General features: G+C 38.8%; 1 protein-coding gene across 1 annotated transcript in view; it reads left to right on the top strand.

Annotated features, from left to right (window-relative positions):
* Nucleotides 1-8607, top strand: part of LRRIQ1 (leucine rich repeats and IQ motif containing 1) — a 104845-nt gene extending 96238 nt beyond the window's left edge. Inside the window, exon 26 of the mRNA XM_071549946.1 lies at nucleotides 8309-8607. Within this exon, the coding sequence (XP_071406047.1) occupies nucleotides 8309-8448 (140 nt within the window). The 3' untranslated portion in view covers nucleotides 8449-8607. The remainder of the gene's footprint in view (nucleotides 1-8308) is intronic.
* The last annotated feature ends 13531 nt before the right edge of the window (nucleotides 8608-22138 follow it).

Below are 22138 nucleotides of genomic sequence, written 5' to 3'. Positions count from 1 at the left end.
GCTTCATTATGCATTTCTTACAGTGGAAAATCTTCAAAGAGAAAAAAGAACATGGTAACTTTTCTTTCTTTTTGTATCTTCCTTAATTCTTTTTGCTATCGACATAACTCCCACCTTGATTTCTTTGGCCTTCCTTTTTTTGATAATGAAAGTCCTTAGAAAGTTTTAAATTTTGTTTGGGGCAGTGTGTGGTACATCTTCACTTTAAAAAGTCCTTCCTTTGCTGTTCCTTTCTTCTTAGCATCACTATTGTCTGTATATTCTAGTTCAAGGACTGCTGTCTTTCATTTAGGATTTGTGAACTCTCTGTGTGTAGTAAACATCTCATGTTTAAGCTCTCCATATCATTATTTATATTTTACCCAGGGGTCTCTTGTGCATATTCCTTTTCTTTTTTATCTTTTTTTTTTTAATAGAGATACATACGTATTTTTCTTATATGTATTATATATGTATTAAACTATCAAACAACATATACCTAATCTTTTTGAACAGACTACGGAATGATATTTTACAAGATGCTGCTTAATTCACTTTGAGGTTGCATATTAAAAAAATTACCTAAATGCAGATTTTAAAAAGCAGTTAGAACTTCCTTTCATTGAATTTAACAGGCTAGGGAGAAAAATGATATATGATCTCACGTAATTTCATCATCTGTGTTTTCAATTATGAACATAATTCAAGAACAGATATACAAAGACATTTCCTAAACTTTAAGTGCTTAATTTTACAGGCTGATAGTCTCTCTGCTAAGGCTTTGGATTTCTTTGTTGTGGGTGTGTTGTTAGGTTTTTTTAAAGAGAAACCAAGTTTTTTTTAAAAAAAAGAAAAATATTAAAAACCATTCTGAGATATTGGCTTATCGTTCACTTAGGTACCCACTGGCAACTTGTACATGGTTACCCATGTAACCTTTAGACCAATGACAAGGATTTTTGTCATATGATATGAGTCAATAATAACAATTTTAGGTTTCCTTTGCTATGGGATATTTTTCAAGTAGATTCAAAACTATTTCTCAAGTCAATGCACTGAAAGGTCCAGTAATGAATGTTGGGCTACTTCAGGTTGTTACACTGGATGGTAAAGATGTGTCTATAAGGTCTTCTTCCCCAAGTCAGTCTTTCTTGCCTTGTTTTCTTCCCTTCTATTTTTTCTCTTGTCCACTGCTGTCTTTTCTACATCTGTGTTGTGTAATCCTTTCTTTTACTATGAACAATTCATGTTTCTGCTCCTCCAACTTCTTATTACAGCATAAGCTTCCTCTCTCATCCACTCTTAGTCTTTCTTCCCACATATGCCACCAAGTCTTTTGTTTGTTTCTACACATTCCAGTCTGATTACCTTTTTCCTCTCACACTCTGGCCCTGCTTGTATCCATATTATTCCTGACAGTATTCCTCACATTCATCTCCTAGTTTAGACCTCCTCCAAATCTGGCCTGGTTTGGTGTCCTGGTTAGGCAGATTTTGTGTCTAAACTCATAATATACCTATTCTTTGTATCTTTCCTAATCATCTTTCTTTTCACTTATTTTGATTATGTAAATTCTGAGAATTATTAAGGGATCACCCTAGTGCCCCATAATCCGTCTTCTTTATTCTTATTCAACTCCCCTTTACCGATTCTCAACTTTCTTCTTCCTCATATTTTTCTCTCTGCTCTGTGTCAATTTGTAAAGTCATTCTAGTCTTTTGTGCCAGCTGTGCTAGGGTATTGTTTGCCAAGTTAGCTTTAGTTTCTGCTACATGGATTCCAATTCAGTCTCATTTCTCTGTTGAATTTTAGTTCCAGCTCTCTGCTTCCTTTCTGTCTCCTTCCTATAGGAGCGTTGATTCTTACCTCTCTCCATGGTTCCTGTACCTATGTTCCATCTGCCACAGACAGCATGGAATAAGCAGGCTTTTAAGTTCCCTGACTTAACATGATCTTCAACGTTATCTTCAGGAATAGTCTTGCTTAGCTTCGTATAATGTCATGGTAAAGCATGTTTCCATGCTAACTGATATTTTAGTGAATATAGACCAAAAAATCAAGAACTTCTCTGATCATGGGAAAACTTCCATTTGTATATACTTGATCCAAATTTGGACATATCCTAAAAGGAAGGCTCTGTTAACTTGGCAGATTTCAAGTCCCCTCTGCAAAGGGTAACATAAATATTTTACATATTTTCTTAGAATTGACCAGCATTTCAAAAAACTTCAGCCAAAGGCATGTCCTCAGTATGCAAAATTTCATCCCAAATGGTCAGAATTGGGGAAATACATACGAAGCTGAAACACAAGATTAATATTCAGCTTTAATAACCAACAGTGCTGAAAGTCATGTTTATATTTAGAAAAAATGTTATATTTTACAGGAATGTATTTGGAGCACTATTTTGATTATGTTTATTTTAAGTGTGTGAAATGGAAATTAATAAATGTTTATCAATCATTCTTGTAAATGCTTATCTCTCTGAACTCCTTCGGGTGACTGAGTCACATTTTAGAGTGCAGATTATTCAAGTATGTAATTGTCAGCAGGATCTAGTTAAAACAGCATCAATGTTTGATAAATTTAAGTTCACTGTTTCTACAAAATTTTAAAACTAGTCTCTAGTCCTACCAACTTGAACTCAAGGAGATTTATAGACAAAATTCCTAATTTACTTACACAAAAAGAATGTTAATCATTAGTATATTCTGTATTCAAATCTCCATACCGAAAGAAAATGTATCTTTACATATCATATGGGGCTTCATATAAATTGCTCATGAGGCTTTTTAATGCTATTTAAATATAATTTTGAAATAGAAAAATATAATTTAAAATTGCAATGCAATTTTTTTATGTAAATAGTTCAACTAAAAAAAAAATTTTGATTTGACTTCAATTTAACATTATTAAAAAATACCTTTTCGGATATATAACGTTAACTTTTCTGATATTTAACATTTACATTTTTCACAGACCTGCTGAACCTACCTTCTTTCCAGAGCTTAAATTGTTGTAAATGCTTTGCTGCTAAGGATTCGTTCTGGTCACTTTCATTAAAATGTTGAAGTTTTTCTCCATGCCTTCTTATGTTGTGTTTGCTTTTAAGTAATACAATATGGTAAAGACTTTGACATGAATTATATCTCCAGACATATGATGTTAGGGGGATCGATAAATGCCTTATGACGTCTACTATGCATCATAAAATTTCTATCATAAGCTGTTTAACAAAGCTTTTCTTCTTGGACACCAAGAATTGATTCAAAGCACTTTACATATTGCATTACTTATCAAAACAGAGGATATGTTAGCCTTGACATTTGTTAAAAGACCCAGCCTTTAACAAAAAAGAGACCAGAACAAATCAATAGCAGAAAACAGATTAAACAACCAAAAAGTGACTGCTTAGAAATAAAAGCATGTGAAGTTCCCCAAGAGAAGGTTTCAGCACATACTCAAAAGATCTGGTTATTTGATATATATAGGCACCTGAAAGTCTCTCAGACTATACTGAAGCTTCATATTGTAAATTGCTACAAGTAAGTGAATGTACAGTAAATAACTGTTACAGCCTGTCTTCCAAAGACTGATTTGGGATAGGAGAAATGAAATTGCTTTTCTTGGCTAAGATTTGTTACGATATCAGTTGGTATTGGAATGACTATGTATCATGTTAAATTATACTTAACATACTTGCCAGGTTCTACTTAATTCTAGTATAAGTAATGGTAATAATACTAATAATGGTTGTTGTTGTCAAAAATATCAATACTGTATATGGTAAACCCAATGTGTTTTTTATATTTCATGTTTAGTAAAGATACTTTGCTTATATTTAATAAAATATATTTAATTTTTATATAGCGAAGGTACTAAAGATAATATTTTGAAGCCATGCAAATCTTTCTCTTGTTGCCTCTGGGTAAGCCCCACTACAAGTACAAATAAGGAACATAACATGAAAGAAAAGTATTATGACCATGCTTGCAATGATTCATAAGTCACAAATACACGTCTACATACCTATATGTGTATGGATGCATATTAATGAAATATATTCTTTACAGACCTCCTTATATTTATAGAAAAATACGACAGTAAATATCAGCTTTTATTTTATCAGTCAAAAAATTCTAATAGTAATTTTATTCACTCATATATTTTAATATGTGAACCATTCATTTGCAGGACACATTGCAGTTTAGGGGGAAATTGAGGTATTGCAATTCCAAGCTTTCTGTAAAAACTGTTCATGACCTTAGTAATTCTGTAAGAAAAAAACCAACAAATATAAGTGAAACAAACATAATAAAGATTCAGCTGCCTATTCATTTTGATATATTTTGGGGAGTTGGGCTTGGGCTTTGGTTTGGGATCTTTTTTTAGAAAAAACAATATTGTGTTTTGAAGGAACATTTCTAGGTTTAGTTTATTAATTCAGTGGTATTGTCATCCCTTACCAGGCTCTCGTGTTCCATCATTCCCTCAATCTTGACAAAATTTTAACTATTTGCTAATGGATTACTGATGGAAAAAATTGCCTGTTTGAAAACTGTAGAATCAGAAAACCTGTTGTAAACACAAGTATTGACATGTCAACTCCAGAATTTTTTTAATTGATAGACTTTTTTTTTTTACTTCTTGCAAGATTCTACCTAGATGCTTAAGTACAAAACTGCTCTTACTTGACATGTGAAATGCTCAAACCTAGATTTTCCCTGGAATAGCAAAAGAAATGAAGTAAAAGTAAGCATAATCATTTGTGGCCACATGTATGATGAATCAGGTAAACCCTATATTTACAATGCATTCCATTCATTATTGGATTATCATTATTGGACTAGATATTTTTCCTTGAAGGGATGGTCAAGCACTGGAACAGACTGATCAGGGAAATGATGGAATCACTGTCCCTGGAAATGTTCAAAAAACATGTGGATATGGTGCTTAGAGACATTGTTTAGTGGTGGACTTGGCAGTGTTGGGTTAGTGGTTGGACTTGATGATCATAGAGGTCCTTTCCAACCTTTATGATTCTATGATTCTATTCCTATGTTTTCATTTTAGTTTCTGTTTGGTCTTCTCTATGAGAAAGAACTGCATATTTGACTAATACCTTCATGCAAATGAGGTTTGTTTTATGACATGATTTTTCAAACATAAATAACATTTAAATCACTAACAGTCTGTAAGTTTAATGTCTGAGAAATATTTATAATATGAATTGGAGTAAAAAAACTGCACTGTGCTGGTATAACTCTTATATGTGCTTGAGAATTCTTCTCCAGGGAATAGGTTGTTGGATTTCCATGCCAGCTCTGTCTTTCATCACTCCAGTTAGACCGATAACTGAAACAGCAGCATTGACAATAATACCCATCTCTTAGGAGATATCGAAAGTGCTTTATCAGAAGTGCAAGCATAATTATGTCATTCAAGGATGGAAAGATGGGACATACAAAGGGAACAATTTACAGTGATTTACAACAAACTTGTCTTGTAGATACTTCATTCCAAATTAGTTGATCACTCTCTACAGTGTTTTTATTTTCTTTGGCTAGAAGGGCCGAGAACTGTGTGAAGGATGGAAAGAAAGAATGAATGTAGAGTAGTCTATGCTTTAATTCACTTTGTCTAGGTCAGAAGTGTATAGTAAAGTTTAAAGCAGACCTTATGAAATCTAATGAGACCAGATAAAGGGTCCCGTGACTGTCAGACTTTGGGGGAGCCTCTAATTTGTTAAACCCACATTCAAGGGAGCAGAGGGTCTATACCTGCAGAGTATCTGGGATTTTTATGAAAATACCTTCAGGCAGATGAAATTATTCTGCCCTATTACTGAGGGTCTGCAAATCCCAAGCAATGATTCTCACACACATATAAAATGTTATGTTGCCAGACAGCTTATAGGCACTCAAGATTAACAATTTATTACATTTCTTGCGCAAAATGTTTGACTGTGATACCCTCTAAACAATGTATGTATCAATTACAATAAAACATAAAAAAAAAATTGTGAACTTTTGAATGAGGTTTAAACAGGCAGAATTCATCCTATAACAGATATGGCTGTTATTCTGCCAAAATGGGATGTATTAGTAATTTATGAAAACTTTTCACAAGTTTCTTGCATCAAATTACAGCAGGTCTCTGAAATAATAATATATATTTCATACTAATGTAAGGACGATATATTATTTCCAATGAATTGCATATTCTTATGAGTGGAAATCCATAAAACCAACATGTAGATTCCGTCATGAAACTAATATTTAGCAGTACACAAAGGTTCATAAACAAGTGAGGTCATTAGTCCAGAAATAATCCAGATCAGGCAATTAGGATGAGGTTGATTGACTGTCTCACTACATGGACTGTTTTACTTCTAGACTAGTTTTCAAATTTATTATTGATAGACTTTTTATAGCATTTGCATTTATTCTGTTTTTAAAATAATGTAATAAAAAGTATTTTCTGTCAAAATATAGGGAAAAAATAGCTGTTATTATTGATACAGTCTTAAAGATAAATGCATAGGAAAAGCAGTCACAAGCTTAAGTTAGCCCCAAAATTCTTTTCCACTTTAAATGTGCAATGGCTATTTCCCTTTTTGTATTATTTTAACAAAGAACATATTCCAGTCTTAATTCTTTTTGTTGTTTAGCAATGTTTTCAATTTCAGAAAATATTTTCTTAAATTAAAGACATGCAATTTTTAAAAATGTTATTACCATGTTAGATTTATTTTGAAGTTTCACTAATTAACCACTTAATTTGCTAATTTGAGGGTTTCAGCCTTCAGTGAATACGTTATGGTTCCCAGGCAAAAGAATTAATGGAAAGTTCACAGCTTGATTAAATAATATTTTTTTTGCTCTTTAACAAAAACGTTTCTGCACTAGAAAGGTCTACTACTATTTGAGGTGTTAAATAATCCAAAGGCAACAAAACTGGGAATTATATAAAGGAAAGACATCAGCATTTTAAACCTTTAGGAGGTACACCTAGAGTAAATTATATATTTTAAGAAAAAAACAATTGATTACATTTGTAGAGCCATAAGAAGATGGAGATAAAAGCTCTTGTTTTCCAAAAAAGAGAACTGTTTAGTAAGATACATTTGAATGATTTAAGAATTCATGGGAAAGGGAATCATAGGCTCAAAAGAAGCTTGTGACATTTAGATCTATCAGGCTACAGAAAAGCATCCATGAGGAACCAAAGAAACTGTTACTCTTTGAAATTTATAGCTATGTTGCATATATTAGTACATAGAATGATATTCAGGCATATGATTTAAACTTTGTTCTAATTTTTTGCAATAATGTATCATAAGAAATTTAATTTTGCTATTGAGAAATACTAAAAAAGTTAAAATATCAAAAATACTTACTAAAAATATATAGAGTAATATTTTCCTTTGAGAAGTGGTAAAAAGATGTTCATAACATTTGTATTTGATAAGCTAACTTCTTGGTAGATATATAGATGATATAGATATAGATATACATACAGATATAGATAGATATAGATATAGATTATATAGATAGATATTATATGATATGGATATAGATATGGATATAGATATAGATATAAAAACTGCTTAACTACTGTACTGTGAACATCGTATCCTTCTCTTGCAAAGTGTGAGTTGTCTTCCACAGATGCTTTCTTTCTTACTGATGCCAAAGAAAGGTATTTCCAGGCATAAGGTGTTCATTTATACCTTTGTTGAAGTCTACTGGTTATTTTATTTAAACAATTGTCTTAAGTATTTTGTAGAAACCATTGTCTAAATTACTCAAGCAACTGTATGCTTTCCAATGAAAGTGATTGTTTCACATATTTCTATGTTTTCTTAAACTTGTGATGCCATCCAGCATCTAAGCTTAAGTATACTTAGACTTTAAACAAAAGAAATCTCTCTTTAATTTGGTCTAACATAGTAAAACAATAATTTCTTAATTAGATATATCTTTTGAAGTAGTTCTCCATTCACTTGAAGGATTAGTTTCAGTGACAAAAGCATTGAGTATCTCTATAAGTGTTTAATTTCAAAATGCAAAGATAATGGTGCTTTTAAAAATATAATACTTTTGTGTGGTAATTTTACTGTATTTTTAGAAAGGAGTTTAGTTTTTTAAAGTAGTACTCTATGAAAATACTCGTATTACTTTTAAAAGTCAACAATACATAATTATAAAAGTTGGGTGCTGTCAAATTAGACATAAAAATATTATAGTCTTAAAAAAATATATGCTACAGTGAAATTTGGGGAGTTTTGGTTGTTTGGTTTTTAATTGCACGTGTGTTTGTTGTTTAGAAAAGAATATGTCAACTCCAGAAAAATCATGTTTGGGTCCATCTCATAAAGAACGGATATCATTTCGAGACCATCCAGTGCATCTCAGCGGAGGATGGGGAGCAGGCAAAAAAAGGCAAAAGCTTAAAAATATTAGTTGAATATTAGAAGTACTTGAAATAATTGATTTAATCAAAAATGGGCAGCATATGGAGACCTGTTTCTTTTTAAGCCTGTGAATATGAATTGTTGGATTTTTGTTTAGTACCAATAAAAGTTTCAGTTAACAACATTTGACTTATTTTATTATACATGGTTACAGTGGTTTGAATTTTGTGTTTTTTTGGTCAAAGTATTTTATACCTGTCAGTAAGTTATCATAGTTTGTGTTTTCAATTGCTTACATGTTCATGTGGTATAGAATACAGAACTGATTAACTCTACAGGCTTTTCTGTACAATGACTAAGTTTAGGCTTGCTTGTAAGAGCTGGATGAGAAGTCCAAATGTAATAAGGATTCATGTTCCTGTGATGTATGTCACATATTGAAACACTGAATTCTTATTTTCTCACAAAATAAAATACATGCTTGCAAACTCTGTTGTGAGCTATAGCATGCAGCAACACTATTTTTAGAGAAGTCTGGTTAGAATACTTTACTGAATAAGAAAAATATCACAGCAACCTCCAAATGGTGGGAGGGAATGCACTTTTCTCTTTTAGGAATACGAGAAGTTCTCTAGATCTTTCATCATAAATTATTGTCATAATATGATAAAGCAACCTGTTATAGTTTTCCACTTTCAAATGGTCTCAACAGTTTCCTAGAGGATTAAAGAAAAAACCAATCATTTAAAGGTTCCCATTTTGTTCTGAGGTAACATAAAATTAGATCTACATGACACTGTTAACCCAACTTAATTTGTTCGTGTAGCCAGGCTCCTTCAGACTCATATGTAAACATTTTGTGATGCAAAGAGGTCTAGAAAAAGAGAGGAGAAATACTATTTCAGCTATTCACGGCTATCTAACTGATTACTTCTAGTGAATGCTTTGTCCATCAACATACAGGACAGAAAACGTTCCTTGATTTCAAAGCCTAACATTATTTTAATGTTTTCCACTTTGAGGGAAGAAGTTGCTACCTGAATCTAGAGAAGGCTGTCTTTGGTATTTCTTTGTCTGTTTTTGTCCAATATTGTGAAGCCTCAACCCCCTACAGACAGAGCAAGAGGTGAGGAAGGCAATGGGACTTGAAACTTTAGTCAGTAAAGAACATAAATTCTTACATTGTGGTAGTTCTTAAAATGTACATAAATTTTTGTAGCATCATTTTGTGAGGTGCTTTTTATGCTAACATACACATATGACTATGGCTTAAAAGCAGTTTTCTCCATTTCTGTGAATACTTATATTCATTTTCAGGTAAAAAAGATGGCTGATCTGATGGAAAATCTCCAGTAAATAACCTCGCATATTTCAATCATGATCCTATTTTTATTATCATTTTACTCTTGAAAAGTCAGTGCAACCTGCTTGAGAAAAGACTTCTTTGCCTTTCTGTGAAATTATGGTCAGTGAAAGTTGCTTGATCTGACTATAGAAATACAACACTTGTCAGCAGTGTATAAATTATCCCTAGTTGCTTATGTTACCTATTTAGTTTCCCAATGTATGTAGTTGATGTTAAACTGGTTTTCAGGATCTGCAGTATAATGACTTTTAAATGTCACCCCCCAAAGACTGGAGCTTTTGTGATTTCAATTTTGATTTCAGGTTTATAAGTTTTATAGGAAAAAAAATTGATATTTCCAAATTGGTATTTTCTACTACACATGGCAGTGTGTCTAACCACTATTACAAGTGTTAACTGATTGTCAAAAAACAAAATCAAGCAGTTTACAGGTTAACACTTCTTGCAGGTTATCCCCTCTGTTTGTCTAGAGTACCCAGAATACACTGCACATCACTAAGGCTGTAAATAAGAGATATTTCAGATTTCATGCATTTGTCTATATCTGTATCATCTGTATCTGTGTCTATCTCTGTATCTAAAAACTACCTGCTGTATAAAAGTTACCATACCTGATGTCTTTTCCTTTCCATGGTTTCTAAATGAGAAACACCTCTCACTGTAAATAAAATATTTTGGCAAAATTTTTAAAGGCGTTTTATTTTGCAAAAATAAATGGTAGCTTTTTAATATACAATTTACTAAATTAAAAATTGGAATGACAATATTCACCGAGAGGCCTTTTTGGGTTCATAATATGCTTAGTCTGCTATTCCATTAGTTGGTATTTTCATGTATAGGTTAAGTAATACACCAGTACAAATGAAATTATAAAGCATGCCAAAACACATTGCTGTTTTCATTACATAACATTGCAATGTGTAATAGGATGGGGTCTTATTATTGTATCCAACACATTTTTCTCAAAATTGCAGTATTGAAAGTACAGTGTGTCTCATCAAATACCAACAAACATGCAAGGTGCAACTTCTGTTCACACTAGCAGACCCTTATTGCATTTAGGAATAAGGTAAAGCAACCAACATGCCTTGCTGTTTATAGTCACTTCTTGCAGTGTGTAAAGTCAGAGGTAACACAAACGATACACAAAGTGGATACTTACGATATGAATTTTTCAAGCCCTCCTCTACAGGAAGTTTCATGATTTTTTATTTCTTTTGAGGGGTTTCATTTCCTTCTTTCTTTTTGTTTTTTTCTTTTTTTCCTTTTCTTTCACCTACTCCCTGACACAACAATGCCCACTTAGAATAAGGACATATTCTTAAAAGTGAGTTTCTCTGGCAGTCTGTTCTGGTGTTGGAGTGGTTGCAAGTCACAATGACAGCCTGCACCACAGATCCCCAAAATTCCATTTCTGAATGCACTATTGCCTTTGTGGTGCTCCAGAATTCGTGATTTGCTGGTATCATCTACCTGACCCTTTTTTCTTTTCCCTGTAGATCTTTTAAGTGGAGGGACTTTATGTGAATAAGTTCTTTTAAAAAAATCTTCCTTGGATGTGTGAAGCTTGGGACTCAGAAATGTGGAAGAGCATTCATTTGAAATTAAGAAGAAAACAACCAAGGCGCATTTATGCATTGAACCCTTGATGGGTGTCATTCCCCAAACTGGAAAGCTTTCTGCCAGCTCTCTGGCTCTCCAGTTCTCCTGAATAATAAGGAGGTGCTAATGGTACTCAGATCACGCACACCTGAATGACAAAAAAAACAGGCAGATTTTCCTACTTAAATGTTCAGAAACAATAAACATGCTGAGTCAAAATATAATTGCTTGTTTTAGCAGATATGTAAATACACAATATGTAGCATAGACATTGCTGTAGCAATGTATAGCCTTGACACAGCAGAGTTAGTGTCACATTTTGACTTAGTAAATCATTATAATTATTTATTAATAAACCTATTATTCAAACATGCATTCATTTTTCAGAAACATGCCACAAGTGAAATCCAAATATCCCCTCTGACACAGAGCTACAAAGCTGCCACTTGGTCTTCTGTTACAACTGTTAAAAAGACTCTGAAGAATACATTGAAGTAATATCCCTTTGATTTTTATTTCAAATTATCATGATAACAACAATGTCAGTTTATGAAGGCACACTGAGATTATTTAATAAGCAATCTTTTTATGCTTTTTCTTAGTCAGAAAAACACATATGAAAAGTAGCTATTACCATCATCATCATCATGGCTAGGCTTCACGAACGAAGATTTGAGAAGGGCACTACCCACGCTTGCTGCAAGCGTGCTGGTGGCTAAAAAGGCCAATACGGGATAGGCAGGTCCGGTCACAAAAGGCACAGCGGAACGTCTCTTTAGGTGATATTGGTGAGGAACGGCTCTTTTTGTGTTGTCTTTTCTCCTCAAGACTGACTCTCCGTGCATTCTCAAAGGAAGCAGGAGCGTCGTGAATGGTGTGTCTCCATGAATCCCAATTGGAGGCCAGAGTGGACCATTGGTGGCAGTCAATATGGCCAAGGCTGAGGTGTTGTTTCAGGGAGTCCTTGTATCTCTTCTTCGGGGCTCCTCTCTTGCGGCAGCCGGTGGCGAGTTCACCATAGAGCACAATCTTCGGGAGGCGGTGATCCTCCATCCTGGAGACGTGCCCTGCCCAGCGCAGCTGCGTTCTCATCAGCATGGCCTTGATACTGCTGACCCCTGCCTGTTCAAGAACAGACACATTGGTCACGTAATCAGACCAGTGGATGTTTAGGATTAAACGGAGGCAGCGCTGATGGAAGTGTTCGAGAAGCCGGCGATAGATGACCCAGGATTCAGACTCATATAAGAAAGTAGACAGAACAATGGCTCTGTAGACACTGATCTTTGACCAGCTATTACCACATGGTCCCAAAAAAGGCAGGAATAGAACTCAAATTATATTATAAATATTGAGTAGCCTGATATTACATCTGAGCTTACTATTATGTGTACTTAACTGTACTAGTTGGGGAAAACAAATAAACAAACAAAAAAACCCAGCAAACTTAGGGTTTTGTTTTGTTTTTTTACAGTCATAAGTGAAAAGCAAGTTACCTAAGTTTATTTTTGTACAAATTTTGAAAAGCACGGGGGCCTCGAATATTTGTCTGTGTTAGTCACTGCAATAGTTCCTAAAGCCTGTATGAGGAATGTATATCTATACATTCATGTATACTTTCATGTATACTTTCATATAAGTGGGATGTCAAGTGGTCATGGATGTAGCTGTGGATAAGTAGGGATGGAACAGCTCTTCTCAGTATGCCTGAGTCAGGAAGAAGACTGGTGTGGCCTGCAAGTAACAACATAAATAGACTAAAGTATCTGTTGGATTTTGTGAAGAACGGCTTTTCTGGTTTTCAAAGTAAATGATGGACAGAAAAATGCTGACCACGTGCCCTTGGCTAGATCCTGACGGCACTCTCTGGGCTCCAAGTTGTGCTCAGGGTTTGTTAGCAGTGAAATTTCTATTGGAGAGATGTTAATGAAGTTTCATGATGTCAAATGAATAAGAACTGGGTTTTCAAAGAGGTTTTAGTAGAAATATTGTGTAACTGTCCCAGACTGACCATTCTTACAAAGACTGGAAGGTGAAATTAAGGGTATTATGAACTGCACTGTTGTTTACAGAGCATTTAGAAAATTAGATTGTTCTTCATGAGCACCGATGGGCTTCCTCCATTATTTTGGTATAGATGCTCACAGGACAGCTTAGCACATACCACCTCTGTCTGGTTTTCATTTGAATGTTAGATAGATTTTTGGAGTTAGTGACCTCTTCTTAGTTGATTGATTGCTATTTATATAGCTTGATTTGTTTGTTTGTTTGTTTGTTTGTTTTTGCTTAAAACGTTAAATAAGCTAAATACCTGGGTAGATGTAAAATTACTTGTGATTGAAATGCAGTTGATAGCTCTTTAACAATAAAGCAGGTAAGAGCATTTTATGTTGATAACGACCAATGCTGATTTCACTAAGTTAAGAAGTGATTAAAAACAGGTTTGCTAATAGCTAAGGATCGGGTTTTCTTTATTCCTAGCTTATTCATTTGTTAAATTATGGTTTTACAAAGAAACCACATGTTAGCAATTTCTTTTCTCTTTTTTTTTTCTTTGATAAGGCAATCCTGAATGCAAATAAGAACCATCAAGTAGCTAAGCCACAGCCAATGTGGTTCACACATATCCTGAGACAGAAGACAGCTTTTTAGGAGAGATCACTATAACTGTTTTGTTGAATCCTAATAAAGGATAAATGCCTCTATATCAAGTCGGCTTAATTTTCTGTGCTTGTGAGCCATGCTCTGAAAAAAAAGGAACGTACAAAACTAAGATGAGCTCTGTCATCCTGCTACATTCCGACCATGAGATGAGAGCTTCCCCGTCCCATTTGGCATGTTTTCTGCTACCATCACCGCGTAGGGGTGGTTCGAAAGGTTATTCATTGCAAGAACATAAGTCATCCGTAAGCTTGAGTCTAATTTGCCTAATATGTTGCCATTCGTGCGATTGAATACAGTTCTACCGCAATTTGCCTTTAAACGACGATGTCCTTAATGTGAGAAAAGAAGGCGTGCTGCGGGATTAAAAAGGCACAGCTAAGCGAGAAGAAAATACATCGGCCAAGCAGTCTCAAGCAATTTCTAGTGGCTTTTTCTCTTCCCCCGCAGTTTACTCTCAATTTGCAGGTCCCCTGAGAGCTGCGGCACGCCGAGTGGCTGCGGCTGGTGCCAGCCCGCTCCGGAGCGGCACCGAGGGGCTGTGACCGGGAAACCGGCACAGGTAGTGGCTTCCATTTCACGAGCGACAGCTTCATTCTTCAGTGCGAGTTCAGCCCCATTGCGTTCTGTACGACTTTCGACTGAAAATAAAACAAATTTTAAAAAAAGAAGCATCAAGCACACAAAACCAAAACACAATAGCAAAGAGCTGCGTTTTATGCAGCACCTTCATGTTTGCGCCGTTTTCATTCGCTTTTAATTGCAGGTAATGACTCGGGAAGTTGTTGCCTTTATGCAATGTGCAGCCTGGCCGTGTGCCGGGTTAAGCTCTGAGCCTCGGCCAGGGCGGAGCGGGAAGAACTTGTCCCTGCTCTGGAAGTATGCGTTGGTTGTGGACAAGTGTTTCAAGGACCTGCATTCACCTGGCGGGCACTTCTCCTGCGAGCAGGAGACGTGGTAGGGTTTCATGCTTACCCGGTTACGCTTTACCTGATTACTTGATAACATGAAACATTTTATGCTTTGCCGCAGCACAAACGCAAACACAAATAAGAGATTTGCCTGCTGGATCGTGTCACCTCCTTACTGTCCACTGCTGCTTGACACCCCCTAGAAAGAGCGAGCACATAAACGGGTTTGGGAAAATGTGTCTCACTGTGACATATGCCAGGTACGGGTTTTGTCAGGAAAAGTGAAATATTTGAGGCAATTTGTAATACAGTAGATTAATTTTGATTGCCCAGGGTAGAAACAAAAAGAAGACTGTCTCTAACCATAGGCTGGGGGCTAGCTTTATTTGCCAATATCAATATTTGTGTGGAAAGCTTAAAATATGTTGTTTTTCCAAGAGCTGAAGGTTTTAAAAGAGGGGAGGAGTAGGAGGCCCGTGGATTAAATATTAGCAGCATATCGGTTAACCACTAAGTTCTTTTTTGTATTCATCTAGCTGTTTCTGGTAAGAAGGGCAAGGAGTCTAAAGACTCGGGAATAGATGCTGCTTAATGCAGGCTAGCGTTTCAAAAGATACAGGCAACTCTCAGCAAATGACAAAATAAGGCTGAAATTGTACAGAGACGCTGCTGAAAGACCAGAATAAAATTACTCTGTGGCTTTCTGCATCGGTGAATTACACATTTTTAATCGGATCTAGTACACATCGCAAAGCCGGGGGGGGCGGGGGGGGGGGGGGGGGAGAGGAAACGCATAAAAGCAAGGGTTCTTTCAAACGAGGTAGCCTTGAATACCGGCAGTCCCTGTCAAAGCAGCTCAATGCATCCATTTGTTGGTGCCTCCAACTTGAACAGGGATCTATTTCTTAGCCCCTGTCCTTTCTGTCTCACACCTTCCTTTAGCTTCGTGCTTAGAAACCAGAATGTCGACACATATTTCATACCCTAGAAGAAATCAATTCATTTGAGATGACAAGGCAGCCCCCCACACAGTCTCCAGGCCCTTCGATAGATTCAGAGCCTCGGGTTGCTCGGGTAATGTAGCCTTTATATTTTCAGAATTGTCCCAGTACTAATCAAACTGCCATCGAGGAAGGCTTTGCTTTTGATTTGCTCCTTTGCAGAGGTGCGCTGATGCTCAATTCCCTACAGTCCAGCATTAAGCTGGGTCGCGCCAGGAGAGTGAGAAGGGGTAATTTAGTCAGAATTGTTCACTTAAAACTCTCAATCAGGTCCTTTGGGAAGCGCTCCCTCCTTGAAAATAAATTCCAGGAGTGGGATTGGGGCGAGAAGCGAAACCTAATGGTGAGCTTTTTCACGTCTAGATTTTTCTTCTAAGACGTTTATTCCTGTGATATGAAGAACAGTGTTTGTCTTTTGCCTTGAGAATATAATTTGTTGGAAATCTCGGCGGAGTGGGAGGGGGAAGGATTTGGTTTTCGAAGAGCCGCTCTGGCTGCTGGAGCCCGGCTCGGCCGACGCCGCCAGCAGGTTTGTGCTGTGTTGAGGGCCGGGGGATAGCCATCTCCTTCAGGGCTGCAGGCAGAGCAAGTCTGTGTTTGTCTTACCAAATATTCCGCGTGAGAAGTCAGATTCTACTCTTATTCGAAGTGCGGGGAAAGGGAAGGTGGGAAGCTGGAAGTAAATATATATATGTCGAATCCGCGAAGTACCTTTAGGAGCAGATCTTTACTTCCTGATGGTGCCAAACTGCACGGGGCTTTGAGTTTCACGGCCCAACTTTCAAATTCTTTCTAAACTTGATAAAGGGCTATAATAGCAGTCCGATGAAGCACAGATTAAATTCTTGTATGATTTGTTTTTACAGCACATATGTAAGTAGGATTCATTATAATTTGAACTAGATCAAGATAAGAGATTAATACTTTTATAGAACATCTCTGCTGAGATTTCCTATGGGGCTAAGAGTAAATCCACACACTAAATATTATCTCGTTCCATTTTGTGTTGAAAAAAATGTTAGATGGTTTAAAAAGAGTCATTCCATGTCGCAAGAAGAAAATTGTCGAATTTCATCTAGTCCTGGCAACAATCCTGCTTTTCTAACGGGGCAACTTTCCTGTTCATCAACTTCTTGTCTCCCTCCTAAATATGCCTTTTAGGGGCATGGAATCTTCATTTTGTCTATGCAGGTGTCATACAGGAAACCTCCCAACAGCTGAGGTCCTGTCAGAGCGCCAAACTACAGCAACCATGAAATGACTGCTGTCCTTACTTTTGGGCTGGTTTGTGGACTAAACTTGGGGGCGTCTAAACCTCGAGCCTGGCTGGAAAAATGAGAAAGGTTCCAGGCTCAGGCCCACGTAATGAGAGGCGACATGTCGCTTTCTCTGTGCGAGGTGAGAGAGACTCAACAGATTCGTCCGCTTCTCACGCAGAATTAACATTAAATTACCGAGGAGAAGAGTAGTGTATTTGCTCCTACACTTTCACTCATCTCTGAAACTTCAGATCCCAGGTTTTTGGTAAAGTCATTCCAAACAGTGTCAATTAAACACTTCCTCTCCAAACGGAAAATCTTAAAGCTACCCACGTATACCAGAACAGATTTGTGTTTGTTTGCTCAGGTGAACCAAACCTGCCTGTTAGGAAGAAAGTTCATTAAAAAGGGCTTGGATCGGGATATTTTTGCAGCCTAGCTGCGGAAATCCGAAACACAATCTTTATTTCCAAGGATTAAAATAGTGATGCTTCGCATACTTTAAAATAAAAATTTTTAAAACATAAAAAAAAGGAAATCCAACCGTCCCCAAAACTCAACTTCTTTCAGTGTTCATTGAGAGAGAATATACTTCTTTTTCCTGGCGGTAATGATATTTCACGTTATCCTTCTCACAAGCAGGATGTCTGGAAAATGAGAAGTCAGGTAAGCTAGGTTTTGAATTTGTAATTTGCAGTTTGTCACATTCCACTGGGAGGGAGATAAGGAGCGAGTTGCGGAGTGTCTTTTTACACTTTTTGTCGCCTCCGCAAGTCAGGTCGATTCCTAGGACCGAGTGGCGGAGACCGAGGAGCTTGTTCCCAGGCCATCTCTCTGAAGCCTGTATCCACCTCATACAATAAAGTCGCCGGGTCTAAAAATGAAATGAGCTGCTAGATAAAGCCTCAGCAAAGAAAACAGAAAGCTTGAGGAAATACTGAACTATTTGAGCACCTGTTTTTCGCGATAGACAGTTCTCTTCGTGTTTCACGAAACTTCCCCCGGCGGCTATTGGGGTCCTTGATCCCATTCAAGAAAACGCATCGCTTCCTTTCTTCCTCTATAGCCAGCCCTCAGCCGCCCCTCACTGTGGGACCACCCCTCCCGAGGGAACTGCCAGCTCTCATCTCCATAGCTTCACTTTCAATTTCCCCTGTTAACTTGAGCGAGTGTATGTGGAAGGAGGTGAATAGTACCCAAAAATTCGTTTACCCCAGTCCCAGGTAGCACGAATTTCTTCTCATTCAATTCTTAAATACATTTCGCGTTGTAACTTTTCTGGAGGGAACAAAAGCGTTGGTGCAAAATAGATTAAAAAAAAAAAAAGAAAAATCTTCTTTCTGTACTGAGATCCGTAGTTAAAAACCGGTGTTAGAAATGGGAAGAAGGAACGGGAGGGGATTGAGATTCCTCGGCGTTTGGAGAGGAGATCATCGCCAGTGTTGATGCCATTCTCACTTTTTTTAAACAAACGCAAGGATCTGCCGAGATCCCTCAAACAGGCAGTAGCCCTGTTTGGGCTGGAAGCTGCCACGCCGAGCAGCAGAGCAACAATGGGTGAGGACCCAGAAGCGGACCTTGCAGGTCCGGCACCAGCACTCGCACATTTCTCCTCCTAAATTCCTTGACTTTTCGACATCAAGATGCTTGCAATTTATGCAGGATCCTCATTCCTAGTCTTGGTCTGTAACTTCTGATCTCAGGAAGGAAAGGAATGCGAGGGCGGCGGGGGGAGGGCAACCCTCTGTCCCCGCAGGAGAGCCCAGCGGTGCCGGGAAGCCTCCCGCGGTGTGCGCGCCCTGCTCGTCCCAGTGGATGGACTTCCCCCGAGGAGTTCCTATACACTGCAGGGGCGAGCTCCTTCACACCACCTCTGGCCACGAAACGTCTCTCCATCACACATAACACCCTTTCACAGAAGGTTTAGGAGATACTCCATCTCTGGAAACACAGTGGCACATCTGCATGCAGCTCTTAATAACCGGGCTGCCTGGAGGAGGGAGTCGGTCCCTGAAGAAGGATGCTTTTCAAAGCTGTCTCACCTTAGCATAGATTTTTTTTTTCCTTTGCCGCCTTTTCCCTCGGGATCTGTCCAACCCCTCTCAAATGATTTTAGCCCGCTGAAGTCAGCTTTCCGTTTTCGAGCTTTTAAGGAGAACGATTGCCATACGTGGCGCCAACTCTCCACTAGGTTACATCTCTCCTTCCCTTTGAAGTCCGCTGTGTTGTACAGAGGTAAATGAGAGCAGAATTTGGCCCCTGGAGCTAACAGTGATGTGGAGCCACTCTAGCATTTATTTATTTATTTATTTCCTGTGGAGGACCGACGGGTTTTAAGATCCGGTTATAATTTGTGTCGCACTCTAATATTCGCATATCATAAGCGTATTTATGTAAATGTCGGCACTGATCTTGGCGGACAGCGCTTTGCAAAGACGGGGCGATAAGCGAGCGGAGTCCCCGCTGGGGTGAAGATGCTGCGGGGAGGGTCGCATTTTCTCAGCGGAGCCGAGCGGGGGTAAAGTGCACAGAGGATGCGGCTGCCCGTTCCCAGCTCGGTCCCCAGATGAGGCCGGCGCTTCCACCTCCCCGGGTCAGCCGCTGCCGCCGCCGCGGGGGTGGTCAGATCGCCCCGGTAGGAAGGGAAACGGCGGAGCTGCCGGGGTGCGGGCCAGCCTGCGGGGAGCGAGCGCCGCCGCCGCTGAGACGGCTCCTCGCAGCCTGCGGGGCACGCATGTCCCCCCCGGGCGGGCACCCGCGCTCCCTTCAACCTCTCTAGAAATAGCCCTGTTGCTGCTGAGATGCTCCTTGTCCTCGGACCTCCTGGAGTTTAATAGCTATCTTTAAAGAGGAACATTTATGGGGATAAAAGTGGATTGCAAACTGCAACAAGGTTGCATGTGTCTTTCATTTAAAAGACATCGAGAGCTCCTTTTTTTTTTCTCCTCTCTCTCTCTCTTTTTTTTTTCCTCCCCCAAGGCATTTAGTGCTCTTAAAGCACAGTTGTAAACACGCTGCCGAAGTGCCAGCACACGGAGATGCGGGGGCAGGGAGAGGATCTATTTCGCCGGGTCCAGAGCAGGCGTTGCTCCAGGAGGTTCAGGGAGGAAATGCGTCGTTTTCAAGAGAAATCCAGGAACGGGAACTGCCCCTGGAGCGGCTCCCGGGGCCGGGTCCAGCTCCTCTCCCGGACAGGCAGCGAGCTGGCCCCCGCCGCACCTGGCAGCGCACCGCAGGCACCGCTCGCCCTTCTCGCCCCTTCATCTTCGCTTCTACCGGGGGCTTACGAAAACAGCTTCCAGCTCTCCCTCCCCACATGCGAGCAAAGAGACACACCTACTCCACAAAACGCACCGGCCCACCCCAAGTCCCCGAGCACTACCTCTGCGCTATGTGCCCATAGGGCTTCGCGCTTCCCGGAGCACCAGCTCGGTGGTCGGGGCAGGTTAATGCTGTGAAATGGGACGGAGTTGTGGAGCTGGCAACCTGATTCTGACAGATGACAGGGAAGGGCAGATTGTGCGTGTGGCGGGTGCTGCTCGCAGCTAGTCGACTGTGGATGAAAAAAGCATCCCTCACTCAGCTATCCCTTTCTCGGGGAATATATTAAACTAGCGACCATTTGAAGAAGGAAGGGAGTTTGCTCGCCAGGACCTGAACTGGCAGTCCCTTCACCTTTGGCTGGTTCATAGGAAAGGTCTGTAAGCCGCACCACAGCCCCCACGCCCAATACTGCACCGGTACTTCAGCTGCCCATTAAAACCTCGCTGCTTCTCCCCCTCCCCGCCCTAACGAGGGAAGGGCCCACTAAATTGGTTTCTAAAATAGCCTCAGTAGAACAAATAAGCGTGGCTCCACGATGCTTAACTACTTCTGTGAAATGATTGAAGTTTAGGATTTATGTTAGTTCACCGAGTACTCCTTACACGAGAAACCAGGGAGCAGTTCTTCCCCGTAATTTGGGTCTTTTCGAAATAGTCCCCTATCTTTCTCACCTGTGTTTTAAATCTTGTCAATGTGTGAAGGGACCATGGAGTTCAACACTTCAAAGTTTCACACTTTAAGGGGTAACTACCCGCTTTCCCCATATCCACAGGAATGCATGCATATATGGTTAATTTATTTTTCATTTTATGACTTAAGACTTTGTGGCAATACTTTCATTTTGAAACTGAGTTTTTTGTTTTTGTTTTTGTTTTGATTCTTTGGTTTTGTTATTGTTTTTTCCCCACTCGGTAGTGTTATTTCAGATTTAAAATAAAGGTCTGTTTTAACAGGTTTGAGCACACATTCCCCACACCCCAAACACAGACAGAGAGGCAGACTGGATGAGATCTGTTTCATGGCAGATAAATTCTCTTTTAGGCCGGTTTCTGATGTGAGAGATTTCTAGTTTTAAGTTTCTCTGTATTCTATTCCCTCTACACAAGCAACCGCTCCTAATATTTCTTTCTTTAAGTCTAGGACCAAATTTCTGAGCTGTTTAATAAAGGAGGAACACCGGTTCTTAATTTTACAACTTCAGAGAGCAGAACTGCAGCTACTGTCAAATCGATTAAAGAAGATCCTTTATTTGAGGGTAGGTGCCCCTGAACCTATATTGCTCTAAGCCTCTCTGGGAGCTGAGGGAAGAGGGAGAGAAGAGAGGGATTACTCTTGTTCAAAGATCCCTGGAGAAATGTGAAGAGGTTGCAGAAGGGAAATGTCCTTTTAATCTGTCCTCCCTCCCTCCTTCTCCCCTCTGTATCTCCCCTCACCCTCCCCGAACGCTTGTGCGTGCCTGTCTGTCTGTCTGAAACAGATCTGTCTGTCGAAAATTGGCCTGGAACTCCCTCCTGTGTTGGGATTAGGTCTTGGGGGACCTGGGGTGGAGTTAGAGTGCTTGCTTATTTTCATATTCATTAGAAATGGGAGGTTGCATAAGAAGTCCTGCTGAGCCTCAA

The sequence above is a fragment of the Pithys albifrons genome, chromosome 3 (assembly GCF_047495875.1).
Source record: "Pithys albifrons albifrons isolate INPA30051 chromosome 3, PitAlb_v1, whole genome shotgun sequence".
NCBI classification, from domain to species: Eukaryota; Metazoa; Chordata; class Aves; order Passeriformes; family Thamnophilidae; genus Pithys; species Pithys albifrons.
This window is presented reverse-complemented; position numbering and strand designations above follow the sequence as displayed.